This window comes from Cryptomeria japonica, chromosome 4, assembly GCF_030272615.1.
Source record: "Cryptomeria japonica chromosome 4, Sugi_1.0, whole genome shotgun sequence".
Lineage (NCBI taxonomy): Eukaryota > Viridiplantae > Streptophyta > Pinopsida > Cupressales > Cupressaceae > Cryptomeria > Cryptomeria japonica.
This window is the reverse complement of record NC_081408.1, coordinates 692411171-692427634: the sequence shown is the minus strand read 5'-3', so window position 1 is coordinate 692427634 and position 16464 is coordinate 692411171. Positions and strand designations below refer to the sequence as shown.

General features: G+C 41.7%; 1 protein-coding gene across 1 annotated transcript in view; it reads left to right on the top strand.

The window, feature by feature from the left end:
• LOC131041608 (protein ACTIVITY OF BC1 COMPLEX KINASE 3, chloroplastic) overlaps positions 1-16464 on the top strand; it is a 124187-nt gene that overhangs the window by 21213 nt on the left and 86510 nt on the right. Inside the window, exon 2 of the mRNA XM_057974744.2 lies at positions 15256-15483. Within this exon, the coding sequence (XP_057830727.2) occupies positions 15256-15483 (228 nt within the window). The remainder of the gene's footprint in view (positions 1-15255; positions 15484-16464) is intronic.

Sequence of the window (16464 nt, the reverse complement as noted above, 5' to 3'; positions counted from 1 at the left end):
CGTCTACCATTGTTGCTGAATGATCTTTCTGCCCCCTTTGTTTTCTCTTTGTTGGTCGGATACTATGCTTCTTCACCTTCCTCACCGTTCCTTTGTTCCATGTCCTGTCTTCCTTCCATTTCTTGTTTGGTTCCTGTTCGGTGTCCTCATCCCCACTATTGTTCCTCTTCATCCCTGAGGGATCGTTCTGCGTCTTCATTCTTATCTCCGAGTCATGCAACCACATACAGACATGTGGGAGTCTCCTATAACATACTTGTGCACAACATGTCCCAACATACTCCAGGTCCCATATATTGTCAACTAACGAAGCAGGTCCCACACCCTTGTATCGACCGTCAATGTAGCGATCCCCGTACTGTTGGTACCATTTTACTTTCTCTACGTCAACCTTCGGTGGCCCCGTGGGGTTAGGGATCATCCGGTACAATGAATTGGGTCCGGCTTTTGCCTCGCCTGAGTGGGAGGCGATGATGAATAGATCTTTTGTTTTCAACACCATTTTTAAACAGGGGCCTAGGGTTGCCCCATATACCTCTAAGTCGAGCTCCTTCTCCAGGTCCACCGGTTCCTCCTCTTTATTTACGTTCTCCGCTCTCCTCCGGGCTTTCGCTTCTTCATCAATATCATATGCTACGTACCCTTCCCGAAGTCCTTCGTATGGGGCCCGCTTCCTCCAATGTCCTGAAACCCGCACCCACACAGTTGGGTCCCCAAAATACGCATTCGTGAGGTGCTTGTGGATCCTTGGAACCGCCACACCTTCCACCCATTTCGGTACAAGTCGTTCTTCTATGGCTGCCAAAGGCTTTGCCCAGCCTTCATCTCTCTGGTAGGGTTCTCCTTTTACCACTGGGTCTTCTTCGACTTCCTTGCTTTGGCCAATGGTCGAGTGCCCTTTGGTGGCGTATCCCAACATGTTAATCTCAATCACAGGTTTGTTTCGTTCTTTGTAGATTTTCAGCTTGGAACCGTTCACTGGGTCTCTGATCGGATTGTTGTCCAGAGTCGAGAACTTTACTGCCCCGTTCCAACCGACCTCTCTGATCTTATAGGGTCCGAGCCAACGGACTTTGAACTTCCCTCGTTGAAGTTTGTTCCGACCGTTATACTTCAAAACTAATTGCCTCGGTCGGAAGTTGGCCCGCTGTAGGTGTTGGTCATGCCAATGCTTTCGTCGGCATTGCGCCACCTCCGTCGCCCATTGTGCCACCAGTCTTTGTTCATCTAGTTTTATCAGGCTGCCAAGCCTTTCATTCAAGCTCTCTTCGTCACTGAGTCTGTTATCCATTGCCATCCGAAGGCTCGGTACAGTGTACTCAACTGGTACTACTGCCTCCTGCCCGTACATGAGCTGGAACGGGGTATGCTCGGTAGTGACTTTGTATGTTGTATGGTACGTCCATAGCATGGCTGGTAGTCTTTCCTCCTAGTCTTCGTGTTCTACTCCACATGATTTGTAGATTATTGATACCAACACCTTGTTGGTTGCTTCTGCCTGTCCAGTAGCTCGAGGATAGTACGGACTAGATAGGTTGTGGAATATTTTAAATTCTACGGTCATGGTACGAATTACTTGATTGACATAGTGCACTCCCCTGTCACTAGTGATTTGAAGGGGTATCCCGTACCTTGTGACAATCTGTTCGTACAAGAACCGTGCCGTACTCAGAGCCGTGTTGTCCGGCAAGGCCCTCGCTTCTCCCCACTCGGTGAGGTATTTCGTGGCTACTACAATATATTTACACCTGTGCATGTTACTTGGCTTTAAAGGTCCCACAAAGTCTAGACCCCACCGTTCGAATAACTCTTGCGACTGCGAAGGGAAGAGAGGCATGAAGTCCCTCTTGAGTGGTTTTCTCGCCCGTTGGCAAGTGTCACACCCAATCACCCACTCTCGAGCGTCGGTGTGTAGAGTTGGCCACCATAGGCCGACCATAAGCACTTTCCTGGCAGTTGCATCTGGTCCCATATGTCCGCCTGCTAACCCGTCGTGTGCCTCCTTCAACACGCTGGGAATTTCCTCCTCCATGACACACCTCCTCAAGATTTGGTCGGGACCCATTTTATATAGAAGCCCATTAATTAGTTGGAAGGTCTTACTCTTGAGTGCCAGCTTCCTCCGTTCCCTTGAAGGCATCTCTCTTGGAAATGTGGAGGTAGACAGGTAGTGGCCTATCTTTTCATACCAGGTTGGTAGTATTGCAATTTGGAATAGGCGTGCATCTGGAAAGTCTTCGTTCACCCCCTCTGCTGGTTCCCCTGATCTGATCCTTGATAGTTGATCGGCTATTACATGGGACTTTCTTGGCCATACGATAATGGTGAAGGTGAATTTCTGTAGGAGTAGTAGCCATCGACTTACCCTACCTTGGATGATTGGTTTATTTACCAGGTACATTAGTGCCTGATGGTCCACATAAAATGTGAATGATGTAGCCAATAGGTAGTGTCGGAACTTTTGCACTGCGTACACCATCCCTAGTGCCTCTCGCTCTGTTGTACTATAGTTCCGTTCAACCCTTGACAGGAGTCGGTTGGTGAAAAAGACGAAATGGTCTAGTCCTTGTGTCCCTACCTGCGTGAGGGTAGCACCAATTGCAAAGTTGGAGGCATCGACGTGTACATGAAACTCCTTGTTCCAATCCGGGTATACCAATATTGGTGCACTCACTAGTCGATCTTTCAATTCTTTGAAGGCTTCTTCCTAATTCGTACCCCATATGAATGGCTCTCCCTTCCTCGTTAGCTTATCTAAGGGCCAGGAAACCTGTGCAAAGCCTTTGATGAATCTCCGGTAGTAGCCGACATGGCCCAGGAATGATTTCATCCCTGTCACATTTGTTGGGCTTTCCATGTTGACAATCACTCCTATCTTGTCCGGGTCTATCTTCAGACCTTCCTTACAAACAATGTGGCCCAAAAGCTTCCCTTGTGGTACCATGAACCTGCATTTCCTTGGTTTCAGGGCTAACCTAGCGTTCCGACACCTTTCCATGCACTCCCCTAGAGCCTTCAAATGGGTGTCCCGATCGCTAAAAATCGACCAGTCATCCAGGAATGCCCTGAAGTTTCCTACGGACATCTTGTCAAAAATGTGCAAAATTATTCTTTGAAAGGTTGTAGGTGCATTGTATAGTCCGAAGGGCATGCGATTATAGGCGTACACCCCTTCCTCCACCATGAATGTGGTCTTCAGCTTGTCTTCTTCCACGATACTTATTTGGTTGTACCTGGAGAATCCATTTAGGAATGTGTATATCTCATGCCCGACGACTTCTTCCAGGATGCTGTCAGTGAATGGGATTGGAAATGGATCTTTGATGGTTACTGTGTTCAGGTACCTAAAGTCTACGCATATCCTTATCTAATTAGCTTCCTTCTTAAGAGAGATGACTATTGGGGAAACCCAGTCACTAGTTTCTACTTTGAATATGATCCCTGCTTCTAGCATTTTATTGATCTCCTAATTTACTTTGGCTGCGTAGTTTTTGTTCATCCTGTACGGCCTCCTTTGTACCGGTTGGGATCCTGGTACGAGGGTTATGCGATGTACGCATAGCTCCGGCCGTACCCCCTTCAAGTCCTTGTAAGTCCAGACAAAGACGTCCTTATATTCCAGGAATATATTGAAGGCTGCTGCCTTCAACACAAGGTTCTAGTCATCCCCTACAAGTATCATCTGTGGTTGTTCCTCATTGCTGAGATTAATCTTCTTCACATCTCTTTCCTCGTACTTGATGGGTTTATCTCGTTCAAACTGGTGGGCTGGCGTGTCGTCCATCTGCGCCATTCCCTCCTGGTACCTACTGTACTTCGGGGGAAATGACTGTTCTCCACTTGATTCCCCTAATTCACATATTTGTAGCATGTGACACTTCGGGTGGAAGACCTCATAGTCCTCCATTTGCCAATGAAAGAGTCCGGCCAGTGAACTAGTTCCATCTTTGGAACATCCGTCCAGTTCCAACACTCCTTCGTTGGTCTCTTTCCCTCCTTTGTCTCCTTCAGAACCCCACTCCCATCTATTTGAATCTTCCGAGTCGGAGTCGGATGACGCGAGCTCTTCACTGACAGACTGGTTCCTTAGATCGATTACATACTTATGACCGTCACTCTCAATTGAGAGCGTATTCTTCTTCCAGTTATGATTGGCTCTGGCCATGATCAACCATCCCTCTTCACTGACAGACTAGCTCCTTAGATCGATTACATACTTATGACCGTCACTCTCAATTGAGAGCGTATTCTTCTTCCAGTTATGATTGGCTCTGGCCATGATCAACCATCCCCTTCCTAGGAGGGCGTCGTACGCTTTTCTTTCCAATGGAATGACTACGAAATCCAGAAGGAATTGCTGTGTCCCGATTACCACCTTTTGTGCCATGAGGGTACCGAGGGGTTTGATACTGTGTTGGTCTGCCCCGACTAGGTGGAATGTTGGTGGCCAGAGTGTAGTCTTGCCAAGGCTTCTCCAAGTTTCCTCTGGTAATACGTTGACTTCGGACCTGCCATCCACAATGGTGTTTGTGAGCTTTTGTCCCATTATATCCATCTCTGCTACTGTCGGTTTCCGTCCAACACTTACCATGAGTAGCATAGGGTTCATGGCGTCCGTACCAAGTCCCTTCACCGGGTCCATACCACATGGTTTTGTCACCATTTGGTGTTCCTGGCCGAGGGTGGTGTCCCCAGTTGCATTTGTCAGGGCCATCCTCAATTGTGGCATGGTCTGCAAAAGGTCAGATACTCGTACGGGTATTGTGGTTTGTAACATCTACTTAATGATAGTTTTCTCCAGTCTTGACTAGAGTGGTGTACTGGCAACCAGGTGCGAGGCCCTCCGCTCTTCTGCCATCGCCCGCTCGATATATGCCCTGGCTTCCTGAAGCCTTTCCTTCTTTGTGCGAGGGTCAGGATACATGGCTTTTTTGTTTTGCAATCTTGTGATTGCCAATACGCCTTCTCCCAGTCCTTCCACCTCCAGCATATTCACCCCTTTTTGCTTTGGACAATCTATGTCCTCGTGATTTCCTGGGCCACACCATCTGCACAACAAACTTCCTGCATCACCCCCATTTTGGCATTCCCACGCAAAGTGACCCCATTCGTTGCACTTCCTGCATTGAATCATGGGTCGCCCCTTCGCGTCATATTGAATTCTACTCCTTGGTGTGTTATTATTGGATCTATTGTTACCCTGCCGATTGTTTCTGTACCCTCCAAGGGAGGCGTTAGAGTTTGCTGTCGGCTTCGAAGGTGTCGCCGACAGTGTGGCTTGGTCGGGTTGGGCGTAGAGCACTTGTGTGCTCCGTGCTTTCAAGTTGTACGGGCATTCCTTAGTGGAATGTAGGAATGCCCCATTACTTGGCAGATGTTACAGAAAACTTTGCGGGGACAACTTCCCTTAGTGTGCCCTTAACTCTTGCAGTCGGTGCACCATAGTTCTTTTCCTTCCCTGCCACTTTCCTTGTCACCCTTCAATTCCTTCATCATCCTCATCATATCCTTCCGGAGTGCTTGCATGGTTTTGGACCCCCCATCGCTGTCTTCATCCGTACTGTCACCGTTGCTCCCCAGTCGCTTCCCCCGGGATGTCTTGTTTTCACTTTCAATATCCATCGCGTGGTTGTATGCTTCATCATACAAGGGCGGAGGGACCACTTTCATCGTCCGTCTGAGGGATGGTACCAATCCTTCCACAAACCATCGCTTCTTGAGGCCATCAGCCGACTGGTTCTCCATTTTGTTAAGTAGTCCCCTTAGCCTTCTGTTATATGCACGCACACTTTCATTTTTCCCTTGTTTGGTGTTGTAAATCTCCACCACAATTTCGTTGTCGTGTTGTAGGAGTTTGAACTCTTCTTCGAAAGCCTTCTTCAGATTGCTCCAGGACGTTTTATACTAGGCATCCAGGTCCGTATACCAGTCAATGGCTATTCCTCGCAGAGTGGCTGGGAATGCCTTCAACCAGTAATCTTGATCGTCCTAGCCATTTGCCTCCCAAATGGTCACGCATGTCTTACAGTGCTGTACGGGGTCCTCTGACCCGTCGCCCATGAATTTTGGAAGCTTTTGTTTCTCCGGGGTGTGTGCCATTGTTCTTGCCTGGATGGTTTTATGTAGCACTTGGGAATGACTATATGCCGGAAAGGTATTATGTGTCCGGGAGGTACCGTACGCTCTTGGTCTGGTTGGGACCTTGTCCGCAGGACTTTGGTCACCCTCGCTCCTATAGTCCCTCCTTCTCGGGGTTTTTGGATCTGACCCTCCTATTTTGATACCCTCTGACAAGGACAAATTCTTAATGCCAGATAATGTTGCTTCAAAAATAGTGGCGGTCTCTTCGTGCAGGTCTTGTACCACCTCCTCTCCTTGTTCAGAATATTCTGACGGGTTGCTCTGCGACTCGGCTTTGGAGTCCTCTTCACTTGACGTCGAGTGTGGGGCCTGGTCGGCGAGATCTTCCTCCGCTACGTCTGGAAGTGGCAGGTTCCTGGCGACCTCGGCCAACTCCTTCCATGTACACGGCCATTTTCTCTCCCGACTATGACTCCGACTCACACTCCGATTTCTGCTGCGTTTCTCCGGGCTCTTCGAGTCAACAACCTCCCTCAGCCGTCGTCTCTCGTTGGCTTGTTCTTTTATGCGGAGAGATCTCCGTACAGTTCCCTCGTCTACTCCTTCGGTGGCAGTGGTACGTTTGTCCTTATTTGGCCATAGGGGCATCAAGTGCCAGAGGTACGACGTCGACTAGTCTCCCTCTCCTCTTCCTCCCTATGGCTCCGCTCCTCGTACCTTCAGAGTACTTGTTGTCGATGGAGTTCTCGTGCAGTTTCCTCCCTTCGGTCTTGAAGTGTAATCAGATTTTTGGCGAGTAACCTTGGAATACTTCCGAGCAAGTCAAAGACGGGAGTGCTGACGGTGAGTTCACCATGTACCGTGCCTTCCGAGACGACTCTCTCCCGAGCCTCTCTCTGCACGTACTGCGTGACCGACACGTCCCACAACTCTACCAAGTCTGCCGTCAACTGATCCTCTCGTGCCTCTTCCGCGGTACTCTCTTCGTGCGTGTCGCTGTCCACGACAATTAATTGCTGGTTGAATGGCCGACCCATTAATTCCTTCCGCCTGCCGCCACAGTTATCTCCAGGTTCGTTCAGGCAACGGTGCCAAAATGTTTAGTCCTTAATGTAAGGTTGGTAAAACTCACAGATAACACAGTGTTTTCCACACGTACCAAGTATTCATGTACCAATACATTCATATATTCACAGCATAAGTAATAATGATAAACAACTAGACCAAAAGAGTTATATCTTTATTGATTTATCCAGAATCTCCATACATAATCTCTCTTGCCGAGGTTCCATTCAAACAATATATAGACCCGACGGTTGGCCAAGTTGCCAACCGTCACCAACTCCCAACTATCCAACGGGAACCTCTCGACGACAAAACATAACCATAAACACAACATAACACTTATAAATATTATTCTTACTAACATAATTTATTTACCCCTAACACCATGCTAAATTTTTCAAAGGTATTCCTTTCGGAGCAAACGGTGTAGAACCATTAGGAAAAGTCATAAATCTTGTTCTCCTGAATTACTTTCCCATCAATCAGTGTTTGCTTCAGAATCTTCATTAGATCCCTGAGTCGCAGAATGGTTAAGTCTTGATAGATGTGAACATCTTCTAACAGATCTTTCGCTACCTCCAACCTGTTTAGAAGGGCAACCAATCTGGAATGAAGACGAGCTAAATCTTCAATGAACTTTCCAGCTATAGTAAAGACGTCTTCCACCCATTCCTTGGAACTTTGGGCCATTTCTTTGATTACTTTTGTGTTATCAACGACTTCCTTAGGGAGAGAGGAAGGAGGAATGAATGAGGGATTTGCTTCTCTGAGCGACCGCTTGAGACTTCTAATGTATTCACATAAGGCCCTATTTTCTTCCTTCAACCCTCTTATATGCCGATCAACCCAATGTTTAGTAAATTTCAAAACCGGTATGGCCAAAATATCCAGTTCATCAATTTTGGGCTCTGACCAATCTGGAAGTTGAATGGGTTGATCCTTCACCTTTTCGAATTTAGGTTGCACTAAGTCCGAATCTTCCTTCACTTCATCCGGCACCTGCATTGCTTCACCTATTTTGATTGTTTGCAAGGGTAGCTTGGAAAACATCTTCCTTCTGACGTCAAAATCGTCCCTTGCATCTTCCCACTAATCTTCTAGGTGAAACTTATGTAAAAATTTTACTCCAGCAACCTTTCTGATCTTACGATATGGATCATAGGGAGACCTGGTGGTGTAATATGCTAAGCGGTAAAATGCCAATTCTTCAGTTCCCTTCTCAGCTGCCACCAAGTTCGAGCACACATCCACGTAATCCTCGAGGACAATTGGGAATTCAAGAGAGCTTTTTTTTCTTTTGAATTTGATCATAAGCTGTCAACTGGCTCATAAGTTCTAACATTATCAATTTGTTGGATGGATACTGTGGCAGTTTATATTGCTGGAAAGCGAAACCCCGTGTCCTGATATATGTGAATTTTGGAAATTGTAGGAATGTTGCCCCAAATTGCTGCATTAGAGCCTCGGCCTGTGGTGACACTCTTGTATGAAGTTCATTCTGCATAAGTCTAGTCAGGTACATGGCAAAAGTGTCGTTCGCCAGCTTGAAAGAATTAGTATTGTAGAGGTGCAACTGAGGATAACTCTCATGAAATTTCAGTTGTGCCGGTCCGCAGCCCATGACTCCCTTTCCAGGCAGACCATCAAAGCCTCCCATCCTTGCAAGCATGCAAATTACATAGGAGCTCATGTAGAAGGACTAGGACTTATTTTCTTTCAAATCCTTCAGTTGTTCGTGGACGTAGTGGCTGATTGACCTGGCCTAGTCCACTAACCCATTGGAATTCATAACCTTGCCAATGTAGAAAAATATCCATGGCTCAAAATTAACGGTGTGTGGACACCCCATTATCCTGCTCAACATCATTATTAGGTCCACATATTCCTGTTTGAATTCAAAGATAGTGAGTGTCTTTGGCATTTTGGAGATATGCGGTCTAGGCTTCAGCAATCAATGCTTGTTGATAGTCTCCGTACATCTGTCAGGACCTGCATCATATATTGCCTTAGCTCCATTCATGGTTCGGTAAGTCATCAAATGATGTGAACGAATTCCGAAGGCTTCACCAATATTTTCTGGAGTCAAGGTGGCTAACAGCTTGCCACTTGATGTTGAAATTGTCCTCCTTTCAGGATTGTAGTGTTTTGCATATTCAAGAATCAAGTCTGGACACCGGATAGCAAGAGGAAAACCAGCTGCCGCAATAATTCCACTTCTGACTATCTTGGTAGTTGTAGGAGATGGATTGTGCCCTACTGTTCCGAACATCCTGATCCTGAAAGCAACCAAACTGAATATTCCTAAATTTGTATCGCTGATTTCCTTCCACCTGGACACCATCTTGGATTCCAGAAGGAATCCTTTTAGCTCTACCTTTATCTGTGCGTTCCTGGTGATGGTAGCCGCCTTGCTCGATTCTGCCATCCTAGAAAAGCTCCTTGAAAATGATGAAAAATTTTCTAATTATGTCTCTCTTTCTCTCCAACTCTTCTTTCTTAAATCTTGCACGTGAGAAATGAAATGTATCTTCACGCTTATATAGAATTTCTCCAAGCGTGCTGCTAAGTTGGTGTGATGAACCCTTGTTGGTTCAATCCTTCAAAAAATTATTATTCTTTTTTTGTGTTTTAAATATTAGAGATGGTCTTTCAGAAATAGATAGAAGTTGCAGAAGGGTTTCTTTAATTCTCAACACTTAATGCAAGAATTCTTGAAATTAATCAACTTAAGCAATAAACTGGAGAATTTAGAAGTATACCTGTAGATTCTTAGCCAATTTATTGAATTAAAAGAATTCAATCAACAACTTACAAAGTTCTGATTTTTTATTCTGAAACAATTCAGATCTGCTCTTATTTAATACTAAGGCACCCAAACAATGGAAGATGGCGCCAATAAATGAGCAAGCTGTGTGTTTAGGAAAAACAACCTCCAAACCACAAAAAAATTAACAGCAAAACAGTAAATAGGAAACCTACAACAAATCTGCCTTGTAAGAAGCCAAATCTGCCCCAATTTAATTCAATTTGACTTTTGAATGAAGCCAACCAAGCTGCAACAATTTGATTGATCTTTCACAATCTCAAAGCTACTGAATTCTGAAGAATGCATGCTCTCCAAAACAGGTCCAAACCCTAGCCGCCATAGCCAAGTGCTCAGAAGAAATGTCAAATGCTCAATATCAATGAATGAGGTTTAATTTCATCTTGGCTGCCTAAATACCCAAAAGGTACGATTTTTGGCAATTAGGTTTTTAAAAATCATAACTCGCTTTTAGGGTTCCCAACTTAACCCTAAAAGCAACGCCCAACTTAGGAGATATTAAATTTTCACTTAAATAAATTTAAGTGATGCACTTTGTGGTTTTATTTTAATATTTCATTAAAACATTAATTGCCTATGGGAATCATTTAAAAATTCATATCTGCCTCATTATTGCTCAGAAACTGAATATGTCAGAAGTTGGGGCCACAGTTCGCCTTGCCAATGAAAATAGGACCATGTCTTTTTTTAGTAGCTTTTCCCTAAAAATTAGGAAATCCTCATATAATGTCAGAATCTGATGAAACGAAGACCAAAACTGAACTCAACACTGAACTAGAACAAATAGGTAGACCACTGCTCAAGATACTGCATCACTGACCCCCTTATCCATACCCTGCTAGCCTACAAGGGTCCAAAAATAGGCTAACTCCTCAAACCATTGTCCTTGACTAGGATGTGGACATTACAGTTGGGAGGAATCTAATTTGGCAATTGCATTCATTATGCGTCATACTTTCCCATTCACCACGCCATGCAAGTGGGATTTCCCTTGTAGTTGGGTTCAAAGTCGGAAATTTCTCTTAATGCATTAAGTCATGCGTCATACTTAGAACATTCCTTTCCAACTCATTAATTTCCTTTTTTGAAATTTTGGAGGGAAATTGGAAGATCCTTCAAGACTCACCTAATTCATCAACTTGGCTCAACTTTTCTTCTCTGGAGGGAATTTCCCATGCTTTTCAACCATCTCCTATTTTTTAGGAATTTTACGAAAATTTAGGACCAGGGTCCAAGAGAGAGAAATCTCTCACAATTCCAAATCTACAAAAAATTTCGAATTTTGATGAGATTTGGTGGCTAAAAATGGAAATTTTAAATTTTTTCCTGAGGGGATTTCTTGCTTTTCCTTTCCTATCCTTGACCTTCAAATTCCCCCTTGCCCTGGAAATTTCCATCCTGGACTTGGAATTCACTGGATGAAGGAATTTCTTCATTTCCTTGATTTTCCATGGAGAGTTGATTTTGGTGCCAGATCTACCCTTAGGGCGCATTTTGCATGTGGAGGAGGAATTCCACATTTTTCATCCTTCCCTGACCTTGACATTTCAACGCCCTCCTTGGCTCCTTGAGTGGGATTTTGACTAAGTCATGGAATTGACTTTTCTGAAGTTTTCCCTAGATCCCCCCATTTGGTGCCATCTTGAGTACTAGGGCGCAATTCTGACTTCATGAAGGAATTTTTGAATTTCATGAATTCCATACCATCCCCATTTTGGTGCCCCAATCTAGTCTTGAGTGTGGAATTCACTCGGTGATGGATTTTTCACATTTTCTACATTATCCTTGGGCATGAGGTTTTAGTGCCCAAATTTGTCCTAGGGCGGAATTTTAGCATTGCCAAGGATTCATTGTATTTCTAAGAATTCCAAGGACACCCCACTCTAGCGCCCTATCACTCCTTTGGGCGCTAAATTGCCTTAGTGAAGGAATTCATCCATCTTGAAATTTTCCACGCCACCTCCACTTTGGCGCCCTTACCTTGGCATGGGCACTATTTCTAGTATAGCAAGGAATTTGGAATTTTTTCACCTTTCCATGGCATGATCACTTTAGCGCCCTCCCTAGCCTTTTGGATGGAATTCTAACTAAGTAATGGAATTTTAGTTTTCATTGACTTTCCATGACAATGGAGTTTTAGCGCCATAACTGCATCTAGGGCGGAATTTTGCATTGGTCAAGGATTCATTGCATTTCTTCACTTTTCCCTGCTGACTCTACTTTGGCGCCCTTCATCATTCCTAGGCACTATTTTCCATTTAGACAATACGTAGGAATCTTCTTTATTTAATTCTAATAAATTCTTCTTATCTCAAGAACGTGAACAATAGAGAATTTGTGTTTATTAGATGCTATAGCTTTCAAGAACATATCTTAGAATGTGACTTGTAAAAGCAATGTGAAAATTTTAAAATCGGTGTTTCGGATCACAGCACACGATCCACCACCAGGAAAAAATGATTTTTTTTTTCATGTTTAAAGATCTGCTTAATGGAGATTTGCGAGTTTTGGGTGATCTTTGCACACTAAAAGCTTATGGCATAAGAACCAAAGTAATAATTATAGGATTTAGAGTAATAACCCTAATGCTGAAGTAAATTCTGATATAAAGTAGAAATTAATCGATTGACTATTGTTTATACTATAGGGATTTAAATTAGTCACGGCAGCAATTTCTTGCAAAATTAAATACGCAAGGTCATTTATTTTCTAAATCGTTTGATTTATAATGGCTTAGAAATCCTCTTAAGAGAATTCAGGTAATGTAATCTTCAAATTGCCGTAAATTTATCACCAAGGTATTTATTTGATGTTCTCCTTAAATTTATAACAAAAGTGGAGAATCAATTTACCATGCTAATAAAACCCTTCCAGATTTACATTGTGATTTGTTTTCAAGATTAAATTTATTTGATGGTTATATAGGTAATTTTTTAATTATTTTTTTTAAAGATATATTAACTCTATTATTTATGTTTTTACTTCCCTACAGTTTTCTTACTTCCCTACAGTTCGATTTGGCTCTGATATCAAAGTAACTGCACTTTTTCACCCTAAGTAAATACTTAAATATTGAGATAATTAATTTATCTATTGTTATTAACATTTCTGCAACAATATATTACAAAAGAACCTTTATAAAAATTAATGTGCATCAATAATCAAATCATAGAAATTCAATAGCATTAATATGCAGTACTAAATAAACCAATGAAACATCACTATTTACAATTACATATATAAATACATATCTGTGTGTAATCTGGATAGGGCTTCTATCCAACACGTAGAGGATCAGTTACAGGTCTTGGCTTTCCACGGCAAGGAAGCACTCCAGGAGGACAGGTTCTTACACAAAATCTCGCATGCCTTCACGGCACGAAATAAACGCAGCCTTGGCTAGGACACTCCCGGGTGTACGCTGTACCTCGAGTTGGACACACATTGTATGCCCCTTTTCCAATGCCCAATGCCCAGCCACATACCTTAACTATCCCCTTCCTTGTGCTCTCCTTAGATATTCCTTCTTCGTGTATTCTTTCTCTGGTTATATCCCCATACCTCCTCCATTCTCTATTAATTTATGGGTTTTAATAATACCTCAAGGGTGATTACAAAAGTCACACCCTTTCATTATAATAATATTTCTTAATTACTTTGATTTATATATTTTTTATTATAAATTATTTCATGGGAAAAAGTCCCATAACAATCTTGGAGAGATGAGAATTTTTTTTGAGTCTAACCACAAACTGCTTAAGTTAGCTCATTGAGAAAGTTCCAGCCTTAGAATTGAGATATGTGTAACTCATAATTTGCAGACTCAGACTCACTGAGTACTTGGCAAGACAAAAATTGCTGACTTGGCAAAAACTCAGCAACAGAAAATAAAAAAGTTTTATGCAAAATATAGCTACAAAATGTGCCAAATGAGTTCGGTTGGGGTTTGGGGGCAGGATCCCCAGCAGGGTTGAAGGGTGGAGCTTGCCATCAAGCTCAAATAAAGATCTTCAAAAGCATAGAGACCTTCATGGTGCACACCTTTTTTATAGCTTTTTAAAAGGTAAAAAACAATGCTTATAAATCCAAAAAACCAACATTTTTGAAGTGGAACATGGCAAATAGGGATTTTTTTTTTCATGTTTTCTGCACATTTTTGGTGTATTTTTTGGAGGGGCCAGTGAAACAGTCAGACTCACTGAGTTTTTTGTAAAACTTGGAAAAACTCAGTGTTGAAACTCCTTTGAGGAACTCAGTGTTTTTTTTCTATTCATCTATGTTCCAATCAAGCATACTTTCTAAATTTTTTGCAAATACAGTGTTTGGTTTTGTTAAGGAAAACTATTGGTTATACAACCCTAGTTTTATTTTAAGAGATTCATGTTATTTGGCTGAGGTTATTATGTAGACTTATGTTTTAAATCAGTTTAAAGTAAAGTATCTGCAAAAGAGTAAACTCAGTAAATTAATGGAGCTACATCACGAGTTAATTAAAACCTTTAACTTGTTACCAAAATGCTCTGTGAATTGGAAAAAAAATGGATAAGAAACTGATTTTAATTTATCTACATATGTGAGAATGTCCTAACGGCAATTCTGATTATCATAAAAAGTATTCCAAAATGCATCTGAAAATTTGAGGAATTCTTATTTTTATCCTTGTATTGATAAAGGTTTTTTCACAGTCTAGCATTCCAAGAATAAATTTCTTATAACATGTCCTGTGAAAAATAAAATTGAAAAAGGTGAAGAAACCATAATGAAGCTGTGTGAAAAATATGATTACAAAGGATACCATAACAAAAGGAGGGTTGTTTTACTTGACTTTTTAAGTTCTGCCAAAATCTACTGAACTTAATGATTAAATTCTAGTATGACACTATATTGTTAAACATTGGTGGAGGCCAAAACTATATTCTTCAGGAAACTCTTATCTTTAGAATTGAAAAATGCCCTCCATAAATAAAACAGTGAGATGTTAACCTATTGACAAAAACAGTCACGTCTCAAATTGCTTAGTAAGATACTCCAAAGCAGTATAAGGAGTAAAGCTTCGTGATAAATTCATTTGTTTCACATATTAGTTACCACTCTATTACCTAATATACTTGGTTGACATTTAAAATATCTTCTTTTATCTGCTACAAAATTTACCATTGAAAGCTTCTTGTCTTTCATAAAGCATATTTGTGAGTGCTAATGTATATGTCCTAAGGTTTCTTGGACCTTAATATTTTTTCAAAATAAGCTTCTCTTGTGTGTGCTAATGTATATGTCCAATTCAGGTATTTGGACGTACTGTGGAAATATTCTTTGGATTGGGCTCTTTTGCACTAAAGTTGGCTCTTGATCAACGGAGTGGCCGCTTGAATCAGAATAAGCGTATACGGGCTGTTGAACTTAGAAAAATACTTACAAGATTGGGTCCAACTTTTGTGAAGGTGGGGCAAGGTCTATCAACCAGACCAGATCTTTGTCCTCCTGAGTACCTTGAAGAACTATCGGAGCTGCAGGTGTGTTTTGTCAGTAAATTCCTTATCACTCTAACTTGTAGGTGGATTTAACTTAATACTCATCTCAGAGAATCTAAAGCTATGATGTAAAAGATGATAAATGCTTGATGTGATATAATTTAATCCGGCCTCACAATTTCTTGAAAATTTATCCAAAAAATAAATTTCTAAATTATGTTCCAGGAGCACAGCTTCCCCTATGCTGTACTCCTATCATGATTCAGATCGATGATACAAGGTAGCATATAAATTTATATTTATGACTTTAATACATGCTAAAGACACTTGAGGATGCTTAAAAAGTAGATTTTGACTCTCGAGTATATCAAACGTTGCCTATTGCAGTGAAATTGTTATAAATAATAAAAATAATGATTAAAATAAGCTTACTCAAATATTGTTTGGATTAATCTATCTGTGCAAAGTAATTGTGAGAATGGTTTTCTAGATGCATGTAGCGGGAAGCATCACTTCCCTGTTTGTTTTCTTAAGAAAATAATTTATGAGATAAATGGTCCACAGTAAAACACAGGACAGTGTAGCACCTTTTCTAAGATGTTAATATTTTGGAAAACAATTCTGACTGTTCTAAGAGAATTGCTGAGCTATTTCTGCCCCTACTTTAAGCATTTTGGACATTGCTACTGAGGGTATGTGGGTCTACGTGTTATATAATAATCCATAATTGGCTATAATATGAATAAGCAGAATTTAGCAAAGAGATATTTTTTAACCAATACTATGAGTAACATGTTGGCCGAAATTTTAAATTTTTTGTGTATGAAGAAAAAGCTATAGATTAAAATTTAAAATGAATAGAAGTTTGAAATTTTAAACTTTCTGTGCAGGAAATTGCAAGGAAACATGCATCACATGAAAGGAAAAATATAATATAAAAAATCCTTTTGGGGGTGGAAAAGCTGCCAAAGAAAAATATTGAGCTGTTTTTATGCTTCCTAGAATAGTATTGTGCGTTGCAAA